General features: G+C 67.2%; 1 protein-coding gene across 2 annotated transcripts in view; it reads right to left on the reverse strand.

Moving 5' to 3' along the window:
- ZFYVE28 (zinc finger FYVE-type containing 28) overlaps nt 1–26977 on the reverse strand; it is a 37855-nt gene that overhangs the window by 8208 nt on the left and 2670 nt on the right. Inside the window, exons 2-8 of one of the 2 annotated variants that reach the window (XM_037529131.1) lie at nt 14394–14534; nt 12495–12632; nt 11985–12187; nt 11011–11100; nt 10214–10303; nt 6950–7051; nt 2430–3686 (exon numbers count right to left, since the gene is read on the reverse strand). In XM_037529131.1, coding sequence (XP_037385028.1) covers nt 2430–3686; nt 6950–7051; nt 10214–10303; nt 11011–11100; nt 11985–12187; nt 12495–12632; nt 14394–14534 — 2021 coding nt within the window. Of the gene's footprint in view, nt 1–2429; nt 3687–5278; nt 6642–6949; nt 7052–10213; nt 10304–11010; nt 11101–11984; nt 12188–12494; nt 12633–14393; nt 14535–26977 lie in introns of those variants that run through there. The other variant, XM_037529132.1, reaches the window with a different exon arrangement.

The raw sequence follows: 26977 nt of genomic DNA on the forward strand, positions 1-26977 counted from the left end.
CACCAAGGCTCCCGAGCCAGGGCGGCCACCGTCCCCTTGGTGCCCGCACTGGGCCTGGCGGGGCTGCGGGGTCACAGTGACAGGCGCTGGCTCTGCTGGGTGTGGCCGGGGACGAGCGGACTGCAGCCGGGTCCTGGAGCTGCCTCTCGGGCTCTGGCTCCCACTGCAGAAGTGGGGCTGGCGCCTGCAGCCCCACAACCCAGCTGGCCACTGTGGAGCCACCTGTCTTTGAGCTCTGCGGCCTTTCTGCCGGGGAGGCTGGTCTTCAGGAGTGGTCTGTCCGTAGTGGCCACTGCTCGGTCACCTCCAGGGCAGGCTTTACAGGCTGGTCCTGGGTGAGTCTCCGCCTTGGACGGGAGCCGGCTTGTGACATGAGTGGACGGCGCCCCGCTGCCCGTGCAGTGTATATGGGACAGGGTCTACAGGGCTGGCCACGGCCCCAGCACGGCGGCCCTCGCACCGCTGCCTGAGGCCTGGCCCGAATGCACAGGCAGTGCCCTCCTGGACAATGGGGCCGTCCCTCCAGGGTGCGGGCCCATGCTCCTCCCTGGGCCCAGCTGCAGCGTCTGTGTGGCCGACGAGGCCCGAGAAGCCAGTGGTGAGGCACAGGCGGACTGTGTCCAGTGTCCCTGAGGGGGCGTCAGAAGGCCCCAGACAGGGCAGGTGTCACCTGGACAGATGGCGAGAGAGGGGGCAGGTCAAAGCCGGAAACCCCGGATCCTGCCCAGGAATTTGTTGACGGTCTCATGCCAGCCTTGCAAAGAACGGTTCACTTGCCCAGCAGTCCCCGAGCGCGGGCACAAGGAAGAGGCGTGTTCAGGAGGCTTGGACAGCAATTCATCCCGCTGGACGCCGCTGGTGAGGCTGGGCATGCGTCTCAAAGATGGCTTCACCCACGCAGCAGAGGACGTGCAGCGGAGGCTGGTCGGCGCGGTGCCAGCTGGGATCGCAAGGGTCCGGCCCGCCTGAGGACACGCCTGAGGGCCCACGGCGGGCCCGCAGCCCCACTGGCAATGGGGGTCTCTGGAAATCACCACAGACAGGTCCCAGCTACCGGGAGGAGGCAGGCGAGGTGCGTGTGCACGCGCTTGTGTGCATGTGCGTGTGCGCGCGTGCACGCTCCTTTGCCTGTATTTTGGCCACTGAAGGGTTAGTCATGCAAATTTTAAACTGTCGCCTTTGGGGAGCAGGGTGGGGGTGCTGGGCAGATTGACCCACCAAAGGAAACTGACCGAGCCGCGGCGGAGTCCAAGGCCAGCGTGGCGGACACTGGAGGGAGGCCCTGAGCATAGGGGAGTGGGCAGAGATCCTGGCGACCGCAGTGCCGTGAGGTGGGCAGTGGCCAGTGCCCACACCAGCACCCCCTCAAGGCACACCCGCAGCAGGAAACACACCCCTACCCAGTGTCCACGTGGCTCCGCTCATGGCCCCAAGTGTGGGAGCAGCACGGGGCCCCATCCACAGTGCCCTGTCCACAGTGCCTGTCCACACAGCCCGTCCTCTGTGCCCCCATGCACGTGCCCTGTCCACGCACCCCGTCCATGTGCTCCCACCAGCAGGTGCTGTCCACCCACACGGGCACACGATCCGCCCACAGGAAGGAGGGACACACGAAGCCCACACCACAGACAGAAGCTCCTTCTTAAAAGAAAATCCAGCTCCCTCATGGCCCATGAAGCGTCAGAGCAGGCGACGCGTGGGCACAGCCTGGCTCGTGGCCGGGGAGCTGGAGGGCTAGGGCCCACGTCCCGGCCGGCGCAGGGCTCGGATTCCCTGGTGGGAGAAGGAAGGGCAGCTGGGCCTCCACCGGCCAGCACGGCGCTGGGTCTGCGCAGCGGATGGCCTGGAGCAGCAGGTGCCTGAGCCCAGACACCCGTCCCAGGGTGAAGGTCCCCACAGGTCAGCTCTCACGCCACGCACCCGCTCGGCCCTGGCCTGCCCAGCTGACCTGCTCTGCGTCCAGCTCCCACAGGCTTGTCCCCCCACCTCCAGTCAGACCCGCTGAGGCCGGGAGGGTGCCAAGAAGGGCCCCAGCAAGGACCACCTGGGCAGGCCTGACCCTCCTCCCTGCAGCCCAGAGCAGAGCAGCCACCCGGCTGGCTCAAGGCATGACCAGGGCGGGGCGGAGGGAGGTGTGGCCCACATCGGGGAGATGGGAAGGCCGGGGTCTCAGGACCCGGCAACCCCCCTGCTGCTGCGGGCCACTGCCCAGTCCACCTGCACGTGGGCCACGCTGGGGCCCGACAGGGGCAGGCGAGGGCCGGTGCGGAGCCCCCACCGGTGGGAGGAGGAGGTGACAGAGAGGAGGCCGCCGGGGTCGCCTGCCTCGCACAGAGGCTACACCTGGGGGCCCAGGCCCGGGCAGAGCCGCCAACAGGCCTCACACCAAGGGAGTGTCGCAGAGCGTCCCCCTCAGGGATGGCGCTTACCTGGAGCCCGGCAGATACGAGGGCTGCTCCCCGGCCGCCTCCCTGGGCCGCCCCTCGTCCTCTCCTGCCGAGGGCTCCTTCTGCCGGTGGACGCCGCTGTCCCCGCTTGGCCACCTGTCGACTGCGTCCACCTGGGGACCTGAGGGGTGTGCCAGGCACTTGCTGGATGTGTCAGGGGCGTCCTCCGGGGGCAGGGCAGGCAGGGAGCCCGTGGGCAGCGCCTCTGGGTCGGGCAGGGCCTCCTCCAGTCTGCCGGCCGGGCCCTTGGTGCTGGCCTTGGCAGAGCCGAGGACGCTCCCCCGGCCGGCCCTGTCCTGCGGGCTCTCGACGGCCTCCTCCCTGCTGCCTCCGCAGCCCCCACAGCACACACAGGAGTTCAGGAGGCAGCTGGTGGCTGCAGCGCTGAGCTTGTGGGCACCATCCTCTGTCCCCTCGGCTGCGAGCTCGCAAGGGGCGCCGCCGCCCCCAGGGGTGTCCAGGGCACCGAGCGCCACGTCCAAGGAGGTGGGCGACTTGGGATTGAAGATGACCGTGGCAGAGAGCTTCATGCCCCCGGTCCGGTGGGCGATGATCTCGGCCGTCCCCGCGTCATCCGCACTTGCCTCCCAGCTGTCCAGCGGGGCCCGGCTGTCCAGGCAGCTGCAGGTGTTGGGGCCCGCCAGGCTCACCGGCCCCAGCTTGTCGTCCTGGACGTTGTTGTTGTTGCTCAAGTCCCCCTCCTCGGCCGCGGAGGGCTCGCCCGCCCCCTCCTGCCTGGTGTCCCTGCTCTGCCCACACTCCAGGGGCCCGGCACTGCCGCCCCATCCGGACGGGCCCCCTGGCGTCTCTGCTGCTCCCTCCACGTCATCCATGAAGAACACGGCTCCCTCTTCCTCGCTGCCGCCCGGCTGCGGGCGCGTGCTGCCTGGGGAGCTCTCCCGGCAGGGGCTGCCCTCGGCCGCCGGCCTGTGTGCCGGGGACTGGCTGGCGCTAGGCGGGGAGAGCAGGGAGGACATCTCGTCGCCCGCCCTGTGCACCATGCGGCTGAGCTGCTCCAGCTCCTGGTCGTCGTACTGCATTGAGCAGGCCAGCTCCGCCTCTGGGTGCTTGGCCTTGGTGGACAGCAGCTCCTCGGGGGGCAGGGGGGCGGGGAAGGCGGGCGCCAGGGCGGGGGGCCCCTGGGCGTCAGCCCGTGAGGGGAACTCGGCGTCCTGGGAGATGCAGAGGCTGCGCTCGAGTGTGCGCAGCTCCTCCTCCGTCAGCGTCTGCAGCAGGTCCCTGCAAGGCCAAGACAGGTGGGGTGAGACCAGGGGTCCTGGTGGACGCCGCAGGCCCTGCAGACGGCACGGCGGCCGCCCAGGCCATCAGCCCCGCCGGCCGTGTCTGGGCCCACCGGCCTCACGCCCCATGGCCGAATCCGCAGCCCACCCACCCCAGGGCCGGCATCTGCCCGCAGCACTTACGGATGTTGCAAGGGACGCACGGTCAAGTCCTAATTCCAGGCAAACAGCAGGTACTTCATAAGTGTGCCCGGGCAGAATAGCCCAGGATGGGGACACGCATTCTGACAAGGCTGGTGTCACTCGTCTGGGATCAGCCAGAACAGCTGGTGTGCCTCAGCCCCGGGGCTGGGGCCTCTCTGCGCAGCGCCCACCCCCGGCCTGGCTCTCAGGGCAGAGATGGCCGGTGCCCGCCGCCGCCCGCCCACAGGCTCTGCCCAGTGGTGTGTGCTCCTGCAGCAGGTGCTGGGCACGCAGGGGAGCCCCGGCCGCAGCCCGCATCCTGGGTGCTTTCTCCTGCCCACGCCCAGCCCTGACGTGTGGTCAGCCCAGGCCCCCTCTGCTCTGGCCATTGTTACCTGGACTGTGGTCTTTTTCCTGTGGCTCGACAGAGCTGACATATGTGGGGCCTGCAATCCTGGCCGCGCGTCGCCCGGCCCTGGCTGGCCTCCGCCCGCCCACTGCGTGTTTCCGCGCAGACCTACGGCCACGTTTCCTCTCTGCTCAACACAGCTGGGGCCTGTTTCAGGCCGTGGGCGACCCCAAGGTTGCCCTGTGACCTGATTGGTCTCCATTCCCGGGAGAGGGGATCACCCATGGGGATCAATGGCTCCTTCTGCTCAGTGTCATCCTCAAGGCCGCTGCAGGCAGCAGGGCCCGCGTGTCCCCCAGGCGCTGACTGGCACTGCTCCAGGGACGCCTGCGCTGAGCGTCCCTGTGTGCTTGCTGGCCGTGTCCGCCTGGAGAGAGGCCTGTTGAAGTCCTTTGTGCTTTGCCTGTTGAGTTTTCAGGGCTCTGTCTAGGTCCTGGCTACCGGTCCCTCAGCAGGGGTACATCTCCAACTATTTCCTCCCATCCTGTGGGTTGGCTTTTAACGGTCATCGGCATCTTTCAACATTCAAGATCTTACAGTCTCCACAAAGTCTGACCTGTCCATCTTTGTGGCTGTTCTCTAAGCTTTTGGTGCCACAGCCGAGGCTGATCGCCAAGGCCACGTCGCGAGTGTTGCCAGGCGTTCTCTTCTGAGAGTTCTACTGTTCGGGGTCTCTATATATGTTCTTGGTCTACTTTGAGTTGATTTTTGGTGCACGGTCTCAGGAAAGGGCCTGCCTCTCCGCGTGTGCGCACGCGCATACACAGTCTTTCATCGGGTTGAGCAAATCCCCTTCCACTTGTTAGGAGATGCTGCCATCACAGCGTCATCACAAAACCGGTGTTCAAATGTTCAGAATTTTCTTCTGCAGCTTTCAAAATAATTTGTTTTTTTCTCCTTTTAAAAATTAATATAGCAAAACACGGATATTATTTTCAAGCGTTAAGCTGCGCTGGCCCGACTCCCCCTGTGCCCGCCAGCCCGCCCGCCCGCCCGGCCCTGCCCTGCAGGCTCTTGGTCTCTCGCATGTCCATGTTTCGTGGGCGCCTTTCCTCTTGCTTGAAGAGCTCCAGTTAGCCGCTCTTTACAAGCGGGCTCTGGTAACACAGTCACCCAGCTCTGTACCTCTGAATAATCCATCTTTCACTGTTGAAGGGCATTTTTTCTGGTTATAAAATCCTGGCTGGCAGTTCTGTCTCAGCGTCTTAAGCATCACCTTGCGGCCGCTGTTCCCAAGAAGACACCATCCATCCTAAGTTCCTTTCAAAGTAAGACGCCCTTTATTCCCTGGCTGTTTGACGATTTCTTGTTAAAAGGATGCGCTGGGAGTGTACTGTACCTGTCTCGCTTATTTTCTTCAGCCCCTAGAACTGCAGGTAGTTTTAGAAAAGGCGTCTGTCCATTTTCTCTCTCCCAACCCTCTGACTCCACAGTAGGTCACTCACACGCTTCTTATATCCGGACCATCCCGACCTACGTCCTCCGCGCTGGACACCTCTTCCTCCAACTCCACACCCAGCCCTCCCCACCCTACGGGGTCCTGTCCCCTACAGTCCAGGGCCTTGTTTGTTGTCCCCTCTCCCAGCTGGATGCCCAGGAAGGACAGAGGCTGTGGCTTCTGGGTCTAGGGAGGCAGCCAGCTGTCCTCAGATAAACCACAGACTGGCTGGGCTCCACCAGCAACCCTACTGGCCCACCAGTGGCCATCCTGCTGGTCACGTTGGATTTGTGTCACCTGTGGCTCCTCGTGGGCAGAGGGCGGCATGGAGCAGGTGCTGTCCAGGGCCCCTGGAAAGGCAGGAGCAGCCAAGGAAACCTGCCCCTGCTCTCTGCCTCAGGCTGCCCTGGCCTGGGGTCCCCCAGACTCAGGGAGGGCGTCCCAGGGCCCCCAGGCTTCTCAGCACAACCAGGGGAATGTGTGGGCAGTGTAGGGCAGGCCTGGACCCCACCAGGCCAAGGAGGGATCAGAGGGCAGGCATCAGCCTCACTCCTGCAGGAGGCCGCGCTGGGTGCCCGTCTCAGGAAGGCCTCTGGCAGTGAGGGCAGCGTGGGTTTCCTGAGGCTTCCAGGGGAGGCTGGGGGGCAGTTGCTGAGGGCCGGCAACCCTGGGGCACGGTCCGCAGCCACCCAGCCACCGGCTGCAGAGAGTGGGGTGATGGGCTGCCACGGGCCCAGGAGCACTCCCCAGCGTTGCCAGGAACCGCTGACAAGCGGCGAGAGCCCGGAGGTGGGAGGGATATGCGTGAAGGTGGCCCTCAGCTGCTGCCCATACGGGGCTGGGCTGGCAGGGCTCCGCATGGCCCGGGTGCACCCTGCTCGGCTGTTCAGGGCCCCTCCGCCTGGGCCTGAGGTGTGGGAGACCTGCCAAGACCAAGCAGTGCCTCACTGGGCAGCTGACGGCCAGAGCCAGGGTCCGCAGTGCGTGGTGTGGCCTCAGGAGTCCAGGCGTCGAGATCTGCTAGGCTAGGCCGCCCCAGCACCAGCCACTGCCCCGAGGTGCGGAGGAACACGACACCAGCCAGAGGAACAGCCTGAGGTCCTGGCCACCGCGCGGGAGGGGCGAACGGGCCCGCAGGCCCTGCCCCTCGCCCCTGCCCTTCCGTAGGTCCCTCCCCATCCCCCGTAGTCTCCATAACCCCTCCCGCCACCCCCCCGCCCCCACCCCCCACCTTATTTTCCGCAGCAGCGTGTGGAAGGGCCGGAACAGCTCCGACATGTCCTCCGCCTCGCGCTCCAGGTTCAGGGGGCCGTCAGCGTAGACCACGAGGCCACTGCGTTGGAGACACAAAGGCCAGGCAGGGTCAAGGCGCAGCGCCCGCTTGTGACTGACTTTCAGCCACGTCCACAGAAGAGCGGTGACCCCGCCAGGCCCCACCCCAGGGGCTGCTCAGCTGGTGTCCGGCCACGGGGCTGCAGGGCGCCTGGGCATTGGCACAGCGGCCCGAGGCAAATCCCAGTCTGTGCTTGACCCTGTGCCAGCATGGGGCCTGGGTGGGACCTGTGTCCCACAGGGTTCCGCGGGCAGCGCAGTAGAGGAGAGAGCCCACCGCCCAGGCAGGAGTGGCCACCACGCCGGCTGGAGCTGTGCCAGCCCCCCACCAGCGCAGACCCTGTGGGCGAGGGGTCTGCAGGTAGGTGCAGCATCTTGGGGCCTGGACAACAGGACAGGCCCTCACATACAAGCTCCAGGCCATGCCCCCAGGAGCTCCACACCTCTGCCCAACCCCAGGCCAGCTGCTGCCCCTGGATTCGCAGGTGGCCCCTCCTGAGCCTGTGAGAGCCCCACGAGCCACTGCCCAGGCCGTCCGGAGCCCGCCGTCCCCCAGCAGCCCCCTGTACCCTGGCACCTACATCCTGTGCAGCAGGATGGGCAGACCCTGTCTCAGGGCACCCAGGGCCTCGAGCGTGGCCCCATCCGCTCCACTGGACCCATCCACCTCTGCTCCGACTCCACCTCCAGGCAGCCCCCTCCCAGCCACGCTGGGCCGCTTCACCACCGCGCCAGCACCCAGCAGGGCCCTGCCCACATCCACGTCCAGACCAGCTCTCTGGAGCGGTCAGAGCCGGAGGGCCCAGGCATACCCCCGGGCACATCCCACCCCCTTCCCGATGGGCCCTGGACTGTGTCCGGTCCGTCTTTGTTTTCACTTGTGGCTCTTGTTTTGGTGTCGAGTCCAAGTACCCGCTGCCAAAGCCAGACGTGAAGCTCTACCCCTGGCTGAGAACGCGTGGGACTGACCTCAAGGGACAGCGCGCGCGAGTGCGGAGACGGGAGGCCGGGCTACCCGGGGACCCCAGTCTTTCCTGTGACGGGAAGGTCGTCTGCTCCAAAGTCTGCCCAGCAACAGTCGATCTCAAACGCGTGCTGAAGGCTGTGGACTGTCGCACAGCAGCAGAGTCTGATGGCCCCGGGGCGCTGGCCTGGCCGTGTGGGGCTCAGACTGGACCAATGCGGGGTCTGACCTCCATCTGTGTGTGGGCAAGGCTGTGGGCAGCTCCGTCCTCCCGGTGGCCTCCCCTGGGAGCCTGCCCTGGGCCTGAGAAAGGGTTGGGCTGAAGGATGCTGAGGCGGGAGGTGCTCCTGTGGGCCATCCGGGCGCCAGCTGCCAGGAGGACTGTCCTTCCCCGTGAGCTTTGGGCTGTGTCTGGCCTCCGTTCTCCCCGCTGCTGCCCGGAGGTGCCCAGTCAGGACCCGCGTGTCCTTCTGCTCTACCCCTCGACGTCGTCCTGACCACCGAGACCAGCTGTGGTTCTGTGGGAACCTGAGGGGCATCTTTTCTGCACAGGGGCCAGTAGCTGGTCGGGAAAGCTCCGGCCAGGGGGTCGTGGAGAGAGTGGCCAGCAGCCCAGAGGCGCCACGCCAGGCCCCTGCTCTCCTGGCCTCCTGTGATGTCTCCAGACATCCTGTTGCTTGCAGCACACAAGTCTTCACCTCCTGTGTTAAGCTCATCTTCGGGGTGTTCTTGTAAACCTTTTCTTTAATACGACACTTAATGCCACACAAGGGCGTCACCGAGCCCTACAGGGGCCGTGATAGGCAGCACCGGCACCAGGGAAACGTGCCTGTGAAGGGAGCCCCATGGTCGGGCGGTGCCAGCCCCACGCGCAGAGGCCGGAACCGTCCGGGGCGAGGCGAGGCTGTGGCGGCTGGCAGGTAGGCCGCGCGCGCGCGTGAGGAAGCTGACTGGGCAGGCTGCGCCGCAGGGGACCTGCTCAGCCTGGGGCCCTCGCAGGGTGGGGGGAACGTGCCAGGGCGGCCGGCTCCCACAGGAGGCTTTGTCCGCCCTGGGCTCCGGTCCGCAGACTCCGGGCGCTGGGCCCTCCCTGGTCACTGTCTTTGCGGCTCCATGCCCTAACGCTGGGGTCCAGCCCCTCAGATTTTCAGGGTCACCGCAAGTGGTGCTTCCTGCGGGCCCGGAGAGGAATGGCCTGCCCCTCGTGCCTGCGGGCGTGGGGGGCCAGGAAGCAGCACCAGCCCCACACAGCCGTGCCCGCACCCGGCAGACGCCCCGAGGTCGCGGGGCCGGCAGACCCTGGGGCGACCCTGGGGTGGGGGCACTAGAGGGCATCTCTGGGGACGGAGCACCAGGGAGTGGGTCACACCCTGTTTTAGGAGAAGTTGGTTGCTGCACCCAGACCAGGAGTGGCCAGGCCCTGGGGTGAGTGGGAGTGATGGGCAGGGAGGTGGGGAGCCCACGGGGGCGGTCAGGGCGCTGGCGGGGACACTGGTGGGGACACCTGCAGCAGGTGCCAGCTCCGGTCTGGGCTGCGAGCAGGGGTCCTGGCACCCTGGGCAGCAGGGGCCCGTGTGTGGCCGCAGTGGACAGTGAGGAAGGACAGTGAGGCGCGTGGCTGGTACCAGGCTGTGGAGTCCCAAGGGCCGCCGAGCGTCCCTGAGGGCAGCGAGTCTGGGACAGCTGCTCACGCTCAGCACCCTCAGGAGGCGGCGGCTCCCTGCTCACGCCCGGGACTGAGACGCGAGGCCCCAGCCTGGGTCTGAGTGAAGCAGCTGGAGCGGGCCGGAGCCTCCTTAGCCGCCGGACGCCGCCTGCTCCTCAGCTCGGCCCTCCCTCACCCTCCTGGGGCCCTCGCCGTCCCCAGGTCTTCCGCTGAGCCCCGGGGGCCAGCACCAGGGCTCCCAGCTGGACTCAGTGCCCACCACCCCAGAGTTGCCACGACCACTGCCCCCCACGGGGACCCTGGTCCCGTCACCTGGAGGCTCCTCTCGGCCCTGTCTCGCTCTGTCCCCAGCACACGCCCGGCCTGCATGGCCAGCAGGCCCTCCTCCAGGCAGGGCACAAGGGACCCCGACTCTTGCCACCAGCGCTGGGTGTCAGGCACGCGCCTGGGGGTCCCTCCCACCCTGGCTGGGAGTTCAGGCAGAGCCCTGGCTCCCTGGGCCTTGGGGCGGGGTGCGCGGGGCGGGCACTCACCACACGATGGCCAGGCGGGGGATGGTGAACATGAGGGCCGGCTCGTAGTCGTCAATCATGTCCTGGGTGAGGTACCCGCAGTCCAGGGCCCTGTGGGTGGGGGTGGCTGAGAGGGGCTGGTGTGGGGACTGGGGGGCGCCTGGCCCCCCACCCCGCCAGGCAGTCAGCGGGGTGCTTGGTCTGGAGGGGCTGGCCAGGGCTGTGGGGGGCCACGCAGATGCAGAGAAGGCTGCCCCGGCCATAGGTGCCAAGCCAGGGAACCGAGCACAAGTAGCCCCGGCCCGCGGGGTCCACGCGGGCAGGGCCTCCCCACCCCAGGGCCCTGACCACACCGCGGGCACTGCCACGGCGCCCCCCCCCCCCCCCCCCCCCCCCCCGTCATCTCACTTCCTGCCAGGCGGCTTCCCGACGCCCGAAAGGCTCCGGCACGTGAGGGAGCCTGCGGCCACTCAGGCCTGAGTCCTGGCAGAAAACCCGCCCCCAGGTGCCGCGCACAGCGTGGCAAGAACACAGTGCTGCCCCCAACCCTGCTCGGCACACTGGCCCAAGAGAGGACCCCGGCCTGGCCGGTGAGAGGGGCCGGGGTGAGGATGCGGGAGGAGGAGGTGAGCGTGGCGGGAGTGGGGGGAGGGGCAAGGCTGTGGGCAGCTCCGTCCTCCCGGTGGCCTCCCCTGGGAGCCTGCCCTGGGCCTGAGAAAGGGTTGGGCTGAAGGATGCTGAGGCGGGAGGTGCTCCTGTGGGTCCCGGGCAGGCGGGGGCAGGCGGGGGCAGGCGGGGGCAGGCGGGCAGGCGCTCACCTCTCCACTGTCTCGCAGAAGAGCACAATGACCTCCTGCTGCACGTAGTACTCCCGGGGGGACTTCACGGGCACCATGGCCGACACGTAGCTGCAGGGAGGGGAGCACTTGCAGGGGCGGCAACCAGCAGGCCCAAGGCTCCTGGGGATTGGCCCTCCACCTGCCTGGGCTGGACCTGCCCTGCCCACTGTGTCCACCTTAAAGGATGAGCCCAGGAGGGGAGGGCGGGAGGAGGGAGCAGGGGGAGGGCCAGGGGAAGGGAGGGCCAGCACGCCTGTGGGTGACCCCGCCAGGGACGGGGTCCCAGGACGAGCACTGATGGACTTCAGGCCGTGAGAGTTCAAGAACCATCCCCAGGTGAGGACATTTTCCTGCTCCTCGGCACGAAGCCTGAGTTTCCCGGTGGGACGGGCTGTCCGGGGAGCCTGGGCGGAGCAGGAGGAAGACACACAGCTGGACGTGTCTGACGCCTGCAGGCCCCTCCCTCAGGGCGCAGCACAAGACCACAGGCTGGTGGCGGCCCACGGGCCTGAGCCGCCACCCCCTTCCCCCTTCTGAGGTCCCGGTGCCCGCCCTGACCCAGGGCTCTGCAGAGCCCAGGCCCCAGTGCTGCACCCTTGTCCTCTGGACTATGGGTGAAGACACAGGATGGGGAGCAGCGGGGCCCAGAGGCCACAGGTGGGGAGCCCTTGGCTGGGCAGGGCCAGCACAGGGCCAGGGGCCCAGCGGAGCTTGTCTGGGCCAGTGTGGACGGGGTGTCGGGCACGGGCGAGCGCCTGGGCAGAGGGCAGTGGGAGGCTGAGGGGGCAGGAAGCTGGCCTGTGGCTGCTTCTCCCTGCAGGAACCCCCAGTTCTGGTGCTGGGGTTGCCTCTGGTGCCTGCAGGACGCCACACCCCCAAATCACAGCTGACCCCAGGGACTGACCGCCCAGCCCTGGCCCCTCCCGGGGTGAGGGCACTGGTGGCACAGTCACCTCAACTCGAACTCAGCAAACAGCACATCGAAGTGGCGGAGGGCGTCCCGCATCCGCTCCGTGTAGGTGCCGAGGTCCCGCAGCGCCTGGTCGCGGAGGGCGCCCCGCACATCCTCCAGGCTGCGGGTCAGCTCCTTGGCCAGGGGCCGCATGGCCATGCTCTCCAGCTCGCGGTTCATGATGATGGAGCCAGCGGCCAGGCACTGCAGGGGAGGTCGGGGAGGTGGTGTACGGCCACGACCCCTGACCCTGAGTGCCGGTTAACCCGTGGCCCATGGGTGGTGTGGCCGCACACCCTGCCAGGGCAGGCGGGGGACCAGGGGGACCCGCATGGGCTCCCGTGTATCCTGCCTGCAGCCAAGGCGGCGCCAGCTCCAGGCCTGAGGGGTGGGGGCTCCTGGGTCAGCACCTTCTGAGGGTGAAGGCCACTCAGGAGACCAACGTCCCAGAAGACTGCTGACTGGGCGGCCGGGTCCTCTACCCCACCCCCACGCCAGCCCGCGCGCCTACCTCGGCGCCGAACCACAGCTGGCCGGCCAGGTTGTCGTGCCGGACCTCCTCAGGGAACTTGACACAGAAGTCCCGCGGGGCACGGTCCTGGGGGATGCACACATCCATGATCTGGTTGATGATGTCCAGCACGTTGTCCTGCAGCCGGGGAGGGGCCGGTCAGCAGCCGCCTGACAGCAGGCCCGGGCAGCGGCCGAGCCCCAGGGTGCAGAGTGAGAGGCCTCGCCCTGTCTGGGCCTCCCACTCAGGGTGGCCGCCACATCCTTATGTTCCGGCCTGGGGGCTTGCCTACGACTGCGGGGACCTGGCCTCCCCTGGGCAGCTGCAGCTCACAAGAGCTGGCTGCCTGGTGTTGGCCCTGGCCCCCCGCCCGACCCCCTCTGCAAGCACCTGCACCCACACCTCTCTGGACAGAGCTGGAGAGACGGGTGGACAGGAAGCCCTGAGCTCAGGACAGTCACCGGCCAGTGCGTCCCGTGTGCGCTCAGGGGCTGCTGGTGATCCGGCCCCCGCCACCCCGGGGCCTGAGTGACGGAGCCAAATCCCCCCTCCAGTAAAAACAGCCGTGGAAAAGCACAGGGGTGGATCTCTTGCCCAGGTGACCCCTGAAGAAGCGAATGCAAGTGAGGCCCGGCCTCCAGGTCCAGCCACGGCCAGGAGCCCCAACGGAGCCCAGCAAACTCCCGAGTGGAAGAGCCAGAAACAGGGAACCAAGGAGAGCAGACCCGGAGCACGGGGTGTGTCCGGCCAGGCCTGCCTGTGGGCGCCGGAGGGCAGGACTCCCGGGAGCAGGGAGCAGAGTTCTTGGGCCAGAACAGGAGCTGACACTGCCTGGCGCCCCAAGAGTCAGCTGCTTCCAGCACAAAACAGAGCTCCAGAAGGTCTAGGCGGCAAAGGTAGAGCAGATCGCGGCCTGGGCATCCATGAAAGTCCCCAGGTACGGGAATTGGGGAAGAAATGCTCGTGATGGGGGGAAAGTGTGGCCAACCCCAGCCCCCAGCCCTGCAGGACAGCGAGAGCGGGAGGGCCCCCTGGGGGGCCTGAGGTCGAGACCCAGGAGGTCTGGGAGAGACAGGGCTGGAGGGGGGCTGTCCCCTGGGCAGCCGGGGCGGGCCTCGCCAGACACTTCTGAGTAGCCGAGGACACCGCGGCTGAGAGGCGCACAAGCGGGAGGGCAAACCACCCAGCGACAGCAGCCAGGGGCTGCAGCCCCAAGACGCCATGTGGACCTCAGAGGCAAGACCCTTTTGGGCAGAGGGCGCACGGGGCAGAGACGCCTTAAAGGAACAGGGGCCAAGTTTTCCCAGAAGTAACACGACAGACTCAGCTTCAAGCGCAGAGCTCGGGGCCAAGAGCCAAGAGCACGGCCCCCACAGCGTCCCCGGCCAGCGGGAGGGAAAGAACAAGCAGGAGACAAGGGCTGTGCCAGGGAGCAGGGGCAGAGGGAGAAGCAGCTAGAGAGGGAGCACCCTGATGCAGAGACTCGGAGGGGCAGCCGCCGGCTCAACCTGTCATGGCCACGGCCAGGGTCCGCAACGGTGGGTCCACCACGCCCTGCTCACAGGCCTCTGCGGCAGCCCTGCTGGCCCCCAGCATTGACCACGGGCAGCCAGTCACTCAGGACTCAAAGCCACATGTGGGCCAGGCCTGAGTGAGGCCCACACCCCTCCAGACTAGCCGCTCCCTGGCTAGTGCTGCTCCCTGGCTGTGCCCCCCTGCTGGGCCCCGGGAACCTGCCTTTCCCAGGGTCTGCCCTCCAGGGTGGCTGGTGACGATGCCACGTCCAACCCCACTTGCCCTCACCGTCCCCTCAGCCTCTCCCTCCTCTCAGCAGGACGAGGGCCCAGCACCTCCCTGGGTGGGCGGCTGAGGACGGAGGCTGGGGCAGGTGCCGCTCACCTGGCAGGAGCGGAACTGGCTGACGAGCAGTGTGCACCGCTGCGGGTCCTTGCGCCCGTCCAGGCTGTCCAGCTCCGCGGCCACCTGGTTCAGCTCCTCGTCCGCATAGTAGAACTGGGCCAGCAGCTGGGGGTCTGACCGCTGCGGAGGAGAGAGCACAGGTGTGAGCCAGTGGGCACCCCAACGGGGCCGGCTCCTGAGTTGTTCCTCTGCATGTCAGAGCCGGGACTATGTCCACTCCTCAGGCATCGGGGCCCAGAACAGCGTCTCCGTGGGGCCATCCACAAACGGGGAGGGCGTGGGGCCAGTGCTGCAGGACAGCGGAGCTTCGGTGCTCGCCACCTCCGTCCCCACCCCAACCTGACGTCCAGGCAGCCAGGCCGTCGGGACACCTTGGGGTTGAGACCGGTGACCGGCAGCTGCGCCCTCTGCATGTCTGGTGCCCATGAGGCACGTGCTCCTGTTCTGGCCCACGCAGGGCTGGGGCTCCTGCCCTACCACAGGAGTGCGGGCAGCGTGACCGGTCGGCAGCGGGACTGGCCACAGCTCCTGCCGTGCCCCTCCCGCCCCTGCTCCCTCTCGGGACTGGGGAACTGCCCTCCACAGCCCTCCGGTGCTGAGCTGGGTCCTGGGCACGTCACGTTCCCGGGTCCCCTCTCCTGGTCTTCACGCCCTGGCCAGGGAATCCCAAGGTGACCACTCCTCTGGACACGAGGAGTCTGACTGACCGGGCTTGATGGCAAGGCACTGGGGGCCAGGGCTCAGAAGCAGCTCACTCAGGAGGATACACATGGACAGCCATGAACGTCCCCTACCCCCGCACCCGGAGAAGGGCTGTTCCCCAGCTGACGAGGGAGCCGAGCCCCAGAGTCTAAACGTCCAAGACCCCTCAGTGCCACCTGACACTCAGCATCTGGGCAGAGGAAGGGCCTTTCCTGTGAGCCGGGCACCTGCTTGGTGACAAGGACAAGGGCAGCGGAGATCTGCTGTCCCCAATGCCCCATGTGCCCTGAGGGAGAGCTGGCAGGTGCCACCACGCCTGAGGCTCCGTGGCTCAGGGCCAGACCCACACGCCACGTGGCCAGTCTTCAGGGAGCCCAGTGTCCAGGCAGTATGCCCAGCCCCCACGGAGCTGGTTTCCCTGCAGACCCCCATGCTGTCCGAAAGGCACAAGCAGCCATTTCCAGGGTGTGTCTGGAGGCAGCAAGGGCCCTGCGCGGCGGGCAGAGGAGGCGGGTGGCCGAGAGTAAGCGGGCTTGTGCTCGACACAAGTGCCTGGATGTCCCCAAGTCCAAATCCTGGCTCAGCACCTATTTGTTGCTGGCTTAGCAAGTCACTTAACCCATGCCTCAGTTTACCCTTTTGCAAGGAGGGCTGGGTGTTCAGGAGCCCCTGGCAGTGCTCCAAGCGACGCTCAGTAGACAGCCCGCACCTGGTGCCAGCCTCCTGGTGACTAGAAATGGCAGTGAAATACGCCTCAGGGCCGCAGTGCAGGGTCCCCAGAACAGCGCCCACCCCATACCCTGTGGCCAAACCACAGTGTCCCAGGAGACACAGCCTGGGCCGGCGACCCCTCACGGGACCTGTCCCAGGGTCTCCTACTGACCAGCAAGAGAGCCCCAGATCGGGGACACGTGGGGGTCACTCCAGGGTGGAGGCGCGTGGACCTGTGGGGCTTACAGCGCACACCGTCCGGCCAGAACCCTGGACCTCAGGCCCGAGGGGGGCACCCAAGGAGGGTGTGGGGCAGGGGTGGGCCCAGGGTTCAGGATGAGGGCACTAGAGCTCAGGGCCGGGGGGCGCACTGGGGTGGGAGGCTCACGGCCAGGCTCATGTCCACATGAGCTGGAAGTGCTGGCTTTCGGGGCAGCGGAGGGGAGAGACTCGGAGGTGGAGAACTCAGGGTCTGCACTTCTGGCTGGGCGGGAGTGGGTCACGGGGGGCTTGGTGGTTCCCGAGGAGCCTGGGGACGGGCAGACTGTGGCCGGTGAGGGCGGTGAGGCCAGACTCAGGCACGCTCTGGACCACTCACCGCCAGCCCTGGCCTGGGAAGCGCCCTCAGGGTGCCTCCTGCCCCTGGCCCTCCTCTGCAGAGGGGGGCCCCCAGCAAGTGGCTGGGCTCCGATGAGGGCTAAGCGGAGAGCCTGGACCGCACCGAGTCCGCTCTGGAAGGAAAGTGGGACACCTCTTTTCTCCTGCGGTCCAGACGCTGGTGAGGAGGAAACAGGCTGGGTGCTCCCTCCACTCCCCAGGTGGCAGGTTTGGGGGGCCAGGGGCTCCTTCTGGCAGCAACAGGTACGCCCCTCAGCAGGTCAGACAGATGTAAAAGCCCCGGGACCGCACTCGGGAGCCAGTGAGCAGACGCCACACACCTGGCCGCAGCACCCCCAAAGGTGCCCGCAGCCCTGCCTGCCTCAGCCCAGCAGGGGCCCTGGGCTGCCTGCGAACACCCCAACAAAGGGCTGCCCGCCCCACCCGCCCCCTGGGTCCAGTTACTCCAGAATCTTAGCCTCATCGAAGAGGCTCACGGAGTTTCCGAGACGCAGCTCTGAACCTCATGAGTTCTCGATCCTTGCGTCGCCCCGGCCAGCGGAGCCCGCGCCACGGGCTTTCCCCTTCCGATCGCCGTCACCCAGAGAAGCCGCGGGCTCAGCCCCCGTCCCTGTCGTGTCTGCCCTTTCCTCACCCACCTCGAGGGCGAGCGCCTTCCAGTTCTCGCTCCCACTGTTACCTTCACTTAGCATAGCCCGTGAGCTCCTCCCGCTTGGCCGGGAGTGGCAAGACTTTCCCAAGGCGCGCCCACCCTCCGCCCAGCCCTCTGCCTGGCCTCGGTCACTGCGGCCGAAGCGGCTCCCTCACAGCCGCTGGGGGAGGCCCTAGGTTTCGCCTTGGGAGGACGTGTGTGCTGGGTCATAAAGCGGCTCCTCCAGGCCCTCAGGGAAGGGCGGGGGCAGGCTGCAGGGGCACGGGGTGGGCACGGGGTGGACGCGGCGGCCGCAGGCACCTGGCTGGGCCTTGGGAGAGCGGCTTTCCAAACCGCGGTGCTTGAAGGGTTTCTCCTGGTGCACCTTATTTTTTTTTTTTTAGATTTATTTTATTCATTCATTTATTTATTTATTTATTTATTTTATTTTTTTTTTATTTATACATGCACTGGGTACAGTCAGAAGCGCGGGAGGGTGAGAGAATTCACCAGAGCCAGAGCGGGGAGCAGAGCAGGCAGAAGGACCGAAGGACACTGCTGAGGGGAGCAGCGGGCGGCAGGAGAGGTCTGCGCGCCATGCGGGACCCTCCTCCGGTGGCCGGGGAGCAGCCGGGGATCGAACCGGCGCTGCAGAGGCTGCGGGCAGCTTCGCAACCCAGCGCTCAACCGCTGCGCCACCGGGGAGGCCTGGTGCACCTTATTTTTAAGGCTGGCCATTCAATGGTAATCTCGCTGGGGCCAGCAGCGCTGTGCCCCACTGCTGGCAGCGCGGGACACTTCGGAGCACCCTCCTGCACCCCCATCCCCGGCCAGAATCCTGGGCGGCGCTGACCAGCTGACTGCTGCCCAGAAACCACCGGGAGGCGGGCGCCATCTCCTCGGCTTCTAGGACGGCGCAAATGTGCTTCTGGGAAGCGGACATTTAAATGGCTTGTTTATGAGCGGCTCCAGCTCTCCGCAGAGGACTCGAGGGCACTCAGGGGGATGACAGGAACCTAGCTGGCAGCTTCACCAGAGGAGCCGCTGAGGGCCCAGGCAGGGGTCTGGCTCTGGGCCCAGCACACAGCTGCAGGTGCTTCTGGCGGCCGCCCTGACCCCCTCTCCGTGGCCGCGGTGGCCCCGCTCCTGAGCGGCCCCTGGGCTGGGGACCCAGGCTGGCTCGTGGCCTCTCAGGGCCAGTGGAGGCACAGGGTGCCCCTCCCAGCATATCCTCGGCTCCCTGTCCTGCCACTGGCCTGGAATCTCCTGGCTCCTGGGCCCTCCATGCACCCCCCTCCATGAGAGCCGGTCCTGCGGCCTCAGCCCCCTGCTGAGCTGGGGAAGCCGCAGCACTTCCAGCCCCAGAGCCAGGTTTGTCCCTGTCTCAGTGACACCCCAGCCCCAGCAATTTGGGCTCTGGGTGTGTGCGCGCGCGCGTGTGTGTGTGTGTGTGTGTGTGTATGTGTGCGCGCACACCACAGGCTGCGCTTTGCCTGGTGGGCGTCTCCCCATCGCCTCTCCTCTGCCCCAGGGGACTCATCTGGCGAACAGAAAACAGGCACAGAGACCACATCGTGGGTCAAGGTCACCAAGCCGTCAAAGGGAGAGGTCAAAGGCACAGGGCAAGAGGGCAGCTGTGGGTGGGGGCACTCGCAGCCTGGAGCAGCCCAGAGCGCGAGCCTGTGGACTTGCCTCTGGTGGTACAGCAGCTCCCACGCACTTAGAAAGCAGGAAGGGATGCAGGAGCGGGTGAGTGGAGGCAGGCCCTTGGGGTGGGGTCTCCTGGGGGGGGGGCACAACCTTGTGCAGGAATCTTTGCTTTAAAATGGCTCCTTTCGGGGGCTCCCCGGTGGCGCAAGGGGTTAAGCACCACACTATGAAGCAATCCGTAAGCCTCTGCAGCACGAGTTTGATCCCCAGCCGGCCAGGGAGCTGCCCACAGGGCACAGCAGACCTCTCCTGTCTCCCCGCTGCTCCCCTCAGCAGTGGACCCACCTGTTCTGCTCCCCACTCTGTCTCTGGCAAATCCTCTCACCCTCCCGTGCTTCTGACTGTACCAGTGCTTGTATAAATAAATAAATAAATCTTTGAAAAAAAAAGTAAACAAACAAAAAAATAAAATGGTTCCTTTTGGGCCTCCCCGGCGGCACAGCAGGTTGAGCGCAGCACTGTGAAGCTGTCCACAGCCTCTGAAGTGCGGGCTCAATTCCCAGTTGGCCAGGGAGCTGCCCCCAGGGCACAGCAGACCTCTCCTGTCTCCCCGCTGCTCCTCTCAGCGGTGGATTTCGTCAGTCTGCCTGTTCTGCTCCCCGCTCTGTCTCTGGTGGATCCTCTCACCCTCCTGCGCCTCTGACTGTACCCCAGTTCTTGTATAAAAATAAATAAATCTTTAAAAAAAATGGTTTCGTTTGTGGGCCTGCTACTCTCAAGCAACCTGTTCGACCACCAGAAAGGGATGCCCTGGGGGGACTGCGGCTCCTGGGCCCCCCGCCCTGCACACCCACCCCATGCTGGGGGGGGTAGTCCAGCCCACAAGCACGCCCGGGGCCCTCCCCGCCGGTTGAGACCCCAGCGCCCGAGGACTGGCCGGGTCTACAGCGCGGAGCCTCCAGGGATGTCGCCCTCCCTCCAGGCCCGCAGCTGCCCAGGGCCCGGCTTCCAGCAAGATGCTGTGACCACCCAGGCCCAGACCTCAACGGACACCACAGCCAGCGTCCCCTGGGCCCGTCACACCTGCACGGGGACGTCCGGGTGCCGAGTGTCAGGGAACCAGCCCTGCAGTTCCAGGAACAGGCCTGGCCCCTCCGCAGCCCCAGCGGGCTCTCTCGCTCCTGTTTTCAAGGCAGCACATGTGAAAAGCTCCCCAGGAGGACGAGGGGCCGTGTCCTCTCCACCAGGGACATCCTGTCACTTGGGCCACTGTGTCACGTGCCCAGGGACACCTCCCAGCTCTTCACACTCACAGGCAGGCTGTGGGAGGCAGGCCCCACCCCCAGGTCGGGCCCATCCCAGCCCCCGCAGGCCCACGCTGGCCTGCATCTGCCTCTGCCTGCCCCTGCCTGCCCCAACCTGCCTCCGCCTGCCTACATCTGTCTACATCTGTCCACACCTGCCCCCACCCACCCCCACCTGCTCATGCCTGCCCCCGCCTGCCTGCCCCCGCCCACCCCACCTGTCCTACACCCGCCTACATCAGCCTACGCCTGCCCCACCCGCCCCCACACAGGCCCACACCGGCCCCGGCCTGCCCCCACCTGCCCCCGCCTGCCTACATCTGCCGACACACGCCCCCACCTGCCCCACACCCACCTACATCCGCCTACGCCTGCCCTGGCCAGCCCCTGCCCACCCCCACCCACCCTCACACCAGCCTACACCCACCCCCGCCTGTCCTCACCTGCCCATGCTTGCCTGCCTGCCCTCCCTGCCAGCCACTCAGTGGCACCCTGCAGGAAGCTGCTCCCCCAGGACACTGCTGGCAACGCTAACTGAAAGCTCTTGACTGGGAATGTTCTGGAAGGAGGCAGGCCACCGGCCACACATGCCTGCAGACAGCTACGTCTCCAAGAGCAGGGACCGCACAGCAGCCGCCTGCCTCGTGCGTTGGGAGCCGGCCCCCCAGCCTCCAGGGGCTCCCGCCGCCCTCCTGGCTGCCCCTCCGCGGCTGCAGGCGCCATATGTCCTGAGCTGTATTTTTGGCTGTTTGTGACTTACGGGAGGATGTCACGCGTGTGTGTTATTTTGAGACTGGCTTTCACACCGTCACATGCTGGTGCTCTGCCCTTCGCCGGCGGACTGTGCCACGGAGCCTCATGGGGGGCCGGCAAAAGCATCCAGGCCCACAGGGCTTGGCCCCACAGGCCCCTGGTGCCCAGGGGGTCCCGGGTGGCTCCCATCCGGCCCCACGCCCCGGGGGCAGAGTTGGCCGGCCGCTGCAACAGATGGCCACAAACTTAGCAGCTTAAAACAAAATGCATCATTTCACAGTTCTGGGGGGCAGAACGGAGTAAGGCTCACTGGGCTGGATCACGGGGTGCAGGCCATCCCTGGAGGCCCTGGGAGGACCCTCCTGGCCCTTCCAGCTTGGAGAGGCACTGACCCTGGAGTCCTGGCCACTGCGTCACAGGCCTTGTTCTGGGACCTTCAGAACCAGCGCCTCCCCTCCCTCTCTTTCCATAACCAAAGGCCCCCACGGGTCCACTGGGGCCACCCAACGTCCCTGGCCTCCGGCTCTCCTGCAGCCCCACACGCCCTGGCTCCGGGCTCAGGCTGGGCCCCTCTGAGTGCCAGTGGACAGGAGGCAGGCTGGGGCCCAGAACGCGTGATGCTGCCAGCTGAGTGCTGCGGTGGGGGTCACGCCCAGGGGTCCTGGTGGTTGTGTCCACTTCACGAGAGGGCTGAGCCGGGAGAAGGCCGCGGGTCAGAGAAGGCAGACCCAGCCCAGTGGGCGGCCTGTGGTGTCAGCGCAGCCCCAGAAGGCGCCCCCACCAGACAGTTGGGCTCCGTGCAGCCTGGTGGGCGGGCATCCCCTCCACCTTGGGGCTGCCAGACTGCCCCAGATGTCCCCAAGTGTCCCCGAGGACAGCCTGGCCCAGAGAACCGTGGGTAGGTGGAAGCTGGTGTCTCTCACAAGGTAGGGATTAGGAAGCCCAATGAGGAGCTGTCCCAAGGGGCCCGGTGCGGCCTGAGGCAGGCAGAGTCCAGGAGTCTGGGGGAGGGTGAGGGCCAGCGCGTGGGGGTGACTTGGGTTCCCAGAAGCTCCAAGTGACCTGTGCCCACAGGCCGGGGGAAGCGCGCCAGGCTGGGGGCACCGGCTGAGGCGATGGCCCCCGAGGCAGACACCTGAGGGCGGAGCCGGCAGGGTTTCCGTAATGTCAGTTACAGGCCCGGAAGCGGCGGGGAACAGAGGGCTCATTTCTGAGGTTTTTGGTTTCCAGGTAGTTCACATGCAGTGTGAGAAGCAGCACTGGGCCTCCCTGGGGGCTTGGGGGTCAGTCTCAGGCCATCACCACTGCGACCCGAGTCCGGTCCAGCCAGGGAGCTGACCACACGGCGCAGCAGACCCTCCAGCCTCCCCGCTGCAGTGAGCACAGCGGGGCCTCGTGTGCCTTGTGGCGGCCACACCTGCAAACCTGCAGAGCAGGACTGGACACCTGGAGCGGCCGCCACCTCCGTCCTGGAGGGGCCTGCCAGGGGCGCAGGGACTGCCACACGGGACGGGCAGCTGCATGGCACAGGGACCTCCCGTTCCCCTCGCTAGAAAGCGTTTTGTGCTCAGGGCAGGATGCATGCGGCAGAGCCGCCAGCACAGCCACCTCGGGGTGCCGCTCAGGGCCCCACACACGCGGTCTCCATGCCTCATCAACGCCCCCGCTGCTCGCTGTGCCCCCTTTCCACGGAGGGCGGGAGTGGGGCCTCCCCCGCTGCAGGGCGCCCCTCTCCCAGCCTTCAGCTGCTCACCATGCGGAAGCCCGGCCGCGCTTCCCCAGACGCAAGCAGCCAAGGGGACGGTGGGAGCAGGAGGCGGGGGGTTGGGAGGGCAAGGCTGGCACGGGGGCGAGTCCTCGGTGAAAGACCCAGACTCCCAACACGGGGACATGGGCTTTTTTTTAAAAAAAGATTTACTTTATTCACTTACGCATACAAGAGCTGGGGCGCAGGCCAGAGGTGTGGGGGGGTGAGAGGATTCCCCAGAGACAGAGCGGGGAGCAGAACAGGCAGATCGACTGAGATACACTGCTGAGGGGGGCAAAGGGGGAGACAGGAGAGGTCTGCTGCGCCCTGTAGGTGCTCCCTGGCCGGGGATGGAACTCGCGCTACAGAGGCTGCCAACAGCTTCATGGTGCTGAGACTAACCCCTGGCCCCCCGGGGAGGCCCGAAATGTGGGTTTTTTTAAGAGTCTTTAAAACCCGGGGTTCCAGCTTGCAGGCGACTTGTCAAGGCCCCGTTCTGTCTCCACAAAGCCCAGGGGCCCGGCCCCCAGTGTCTCCCTGTGGACCTCACCCCTGAGGCCCCTTGCTCAGCCGATGGTCCAGAGAGGTGGTTCCCACGGGGGTGGGGGGGTCGTCCCCTGCCATGCGGGCCCCTGGCTGCATGTGGGCCACCGCCACATGCCTCGCAGGCCTGACGGCCACCCTCAATAAATTCCGGGCTCCTGGGAGAGGAGCTGGCACCTGGGAGAGAGGCCGCAAGGGGCCCAGCACAGCCCAGCCCTGACCTGCTGCCTCCGGGCACCACGGCGCTGGCTCCTCTGCCCCCGCACACCCCGAGTCTGTGCGAGGCCAGGCCTCTGCGGCCTTGCTCTCTGGCCGGTTCACAGACCAGGGACTCAAGGTGGGGTCCAGGACTGGCGGGGGGCCACACGCCAGCAGAGACAGGTCAGCACACATCAGGCTGCTCCGGGCTCCGGTGTGCAGGGGAGCGGGAGGGCACAGCCACCTTGGGAGGCCGCCCAGGAGTCTGGGGACAAGTGCGGGATGCCCCGCTGGCCGGGCCAGGTGACCTCGGGCCAGCTGTACAGGTGGAAGCCAGGGGTCTCCACTTCCCCACCGTGAAGGAGCAGGCGGGGCACAGGCCCGGCAGGGTGGACAGAGGGCCGGCCCCTGTGGGGGGCAAAGGGATGTTTCTCAAGAGATTAAAAATCTCACTGAGGGCCAGGGCAGCGGGTGGGCAGGAAGAGGCGGTCGGCTTCCGGGGGGCCACGGCTTGGCCCCGATCACGGTGGTCGCTCCGACCCGCAGGGACCGGCGGGGAGTGAAGCCAGAAGGGGAACAAGACCCCGGCGACCCGCTCACCTGTGGGACGCGGGAAACAAAACAAAGGAGCAGACAAAAGTGACCCAGGAGAGCCAGGAGTCTGCAAGGGGGGCCCAGGCCGGGCTGCGGGGGCTGGTGACGCACGTCCGGAGGCGCCAGCCCCCCACCCCCGCCACGCAGGCCCACGGGGCGTCTTCTCAGCAGCAGCCGCCCCTGGCTCTGGGCTCCCGGGGGCGAGAAGGCCGCTGCGCGGAGGGGTCCGGGCATGTCCCCGCCGCCTGTGCGGCAGCGCGAGGCAGAACTACCCGTGCCCCAGGTGAGGCAGCAGGGAGCAGAGGGCCCGCCCCACGCCGGACCTGCCCTCAGAAAGGGGGTTCTCATGGTGCCCCCACAGACCCAGAGGGCTGGACGCTCCTTCTCAAATGAGGCCTGGGACAGGCTGCCAAGGGGAGCAGGCAGACTGACCCCCAGGCCTGCAGGGCGGGGCCCCAGGTCAAGAGCCCACCCAACAAACGCCCCTGAGTCCCCGGGGCAGGCAGCGTCCACCCCAGCCAGGCTGAGGGAGCAGGGCCCCTGGGACCTGGCCCAGAGGAGCTCCGGGAGGAGGTGCTGGTCCCCAGCAGCCACCGGGCCCCAGAGGGCCCCTCCAGGCACACCCCCCCAGCAGAGGCAGCAGCAGGGCCAGTCGCCCCCATGCCCGGGTCCCTTCCCCTCCCACCCTAAAGCCCCCCACAACCGCCTCTCTGGCCCCGGAGCCAGCTTCCATCCCCCACCTGCCGGGGCGGCCCCCGCATCTCCCTCTGGGCCTTTCCTTCCATCTGCCCCCTGCGCTGGCCCTGGGCGTGTCTGCGGCTGGGTCCCCGGGACTGCCCAGCTCTGCCCTGGCTGGGGGCCCCTCCCCACTGTGCTGGCCGGGCGACTGCTCCCATGGGCCCATCTGTGCTCCCGCTCGCTCCCTTCCACTTCCGGGCGGCGTCACCCTTGGGCGCCCGCGCTGGGGTTGCTCACTCTGCAGCTTCCGCAGAGTCACCCCATGAATCTCACCCTAACCTCCAGGGCGGAGGTCAGCAGGCCCTGCACCCTCCTCTCCACGGGGCCTCGGGGCCAGCGCTGCCCGGGTGACTGCCCGGGAGCGCGGCCGGCCTGGAGGCTGCTCTTCCGACCCCACTGCTTGTCGCCTGGCCCCCACGCCCGCCCCGACTTTCCTCTCCCTTCCAGGGCACGTTCTGCAGCACTGGGAGCACTTGGGGGCGGATGCCTCTCCGCCTTCCCCTGAAACTGCCATCTGCCATTTGGGTTCCTGGCACTGGCGGACGGTGCCCGGCCTGCTTGGCCTCCCCTCCAGCCGGGAACAGCCCCTCTGGCCGCGGCTGTCCCGCCCGCCCGGGCTCACCGTCCTGCTGCAAATGGCCAGGCGCCCCTGGAGCAGCACTCACTGGACCTGAACCTGCTTGAGCTTGGGACCGTCTGGGCTGCGCCAAGCCAGCCCCCCTCTCTGCTCTCAGTCCCGGATGTCCAGCCGGAAGCACCTGGAACCTTCTCACCCATCCTCGGTGCCCAAACTTTCAGGTGAGGTTTATCTCCCTGAGTTGGGGAGCCAGAGGGGGGCTGAGCCCATAGCCCCACACGAGCTGGAAGGAACCCCATGCACAAAGGGAGCTCCACTTGAAGTGCCCCAACATCCCTGCCTCCACCCAGCACAAAAACAACGGGTCACGGAAGAGCTAAAGTCCTTCCAGGAGAAGGCCCAACCCGCCGTTCGGCTAAGGGCGTAAATCACCACGACCTGAACCGGTCCGCCCCGCCGCTGCTTCCCCTCTCCGCACGGCAAGGAAACCTCCTTATCCACAGTAAGGAAACCTCTGTCTGCCTCCTCCAAGCCCTCGAATCAAGCCACAGCCGGGCTCCTCTGCCAGGTGACTACGCGAGCACGAACGTGACTGGCCAGGCGGGGCCGGGAGAGCCGAGCTGGCTGGGTTTCTCCCGAGACCCTCAGTGCCTGGGCCCTCCAGGCCGCGCCCTGCCTCCCCCCGCCCGGCCCCCGCGGTCTCCGAGCCCTCATTTGTCCATCTCGGAGCTCCGGGCCAGAGTGGGCATCGCCACACCCGCCGAGGGCGCTCAACCCAGCCCCCGGGCCGGCCTGCCGCACCGTCTGGGGAGGACTCTGGCTCCAGAGGCGTGGGGACCCTCACCGGGGCCAGGGACCCTCAAAAGCTCGGGGCAGGTGGCCGTCGGGGTAACTAGGTGCCTGTCCAGCATGGGGCACACAAAAAGGGGGGAGGGGAAGATGCACCCCGAGACACTTTCTCCTCCCAAAGGACCTGGTGGAAGTGACTGGTTCCTGCATGGCCCTGGGGCTCCGCGGGGGGCAGTGCACATTGGCTGAGGACCCTCCATTCCCATCTGACGGGGGGTGTGTGTGTGTGTGTGTGTGTGTGTGTGGCTGAGACACTGGTGGGGGGCGGGGCAGAACCCCCAACCCAGCACAGAAGCCCCCGCTACCCAGCTGTGGCTCCGCGGCCACCCAGACACAGGAGCAGGCAGGAGGCCGAGGCTGGGGGCCGCAGGCCCTCGCGGCCCACGTCCACACAGCGCAGCCGCCGCACACTGGGGAGACCCGGAGGACCGGTGACCTCGAGTCAGGGCCCCTCTGCATTTCCACACAAGGGAGATGGCGGGGCCGGCGCACGGCACCCCAGCCACAAGGGTGTCCCAACATCACCCACTCTCAGCTCAGGTCCGGTGACCTTTCCTCCCTGGGACCTGAGGGGGGACGCAGCTGCCCCGCCCCGCCCCCGCCCCACCCCTTTACCCCACTGCCGGCCCCGCCTGCCGATGCCTGAGCAGACTCAATCAGGCCCTCGCTGCCCACAGCTCACCCATTTAACAGAAACCCTGCCCCACCTTCCCGCAAGCAGCCTCAGGCCTGCACAGGTCCGGCCGGGGAGGGGGCCGGGCACCGGCTTGGGAGCCCACAGTCCCTCCCGCCACCGCCAGACGCCGGGCAGCCTGGGAAGAGGGGCCCACAGGCCCCACAGGGCCACCCCGGAGCAGGGGGACGACTCACCCGCACCTGGCCGGGCTGCCAAGCGCTCCCGGGCTGGGGCCTGCCGGCCTGGGCCCCGGGGCAGCGTGTGGACTGAGG

This window comes from Talpa occidentalis, unplaced genomic scaffold, assembly GCF_014898055.3.
Source record: "Talpa occidentalis isolate TD23 unplaced genomic scaffold, MPIMG_talOcc4v2.1 talOcc4.6, whole genome shotgun sequence".
NCBI lineage: Eukaryota > Metazoa > Chordata > Mammalia > Eulipotyphla > Talpidae > Talpa > Talpa occidentalis.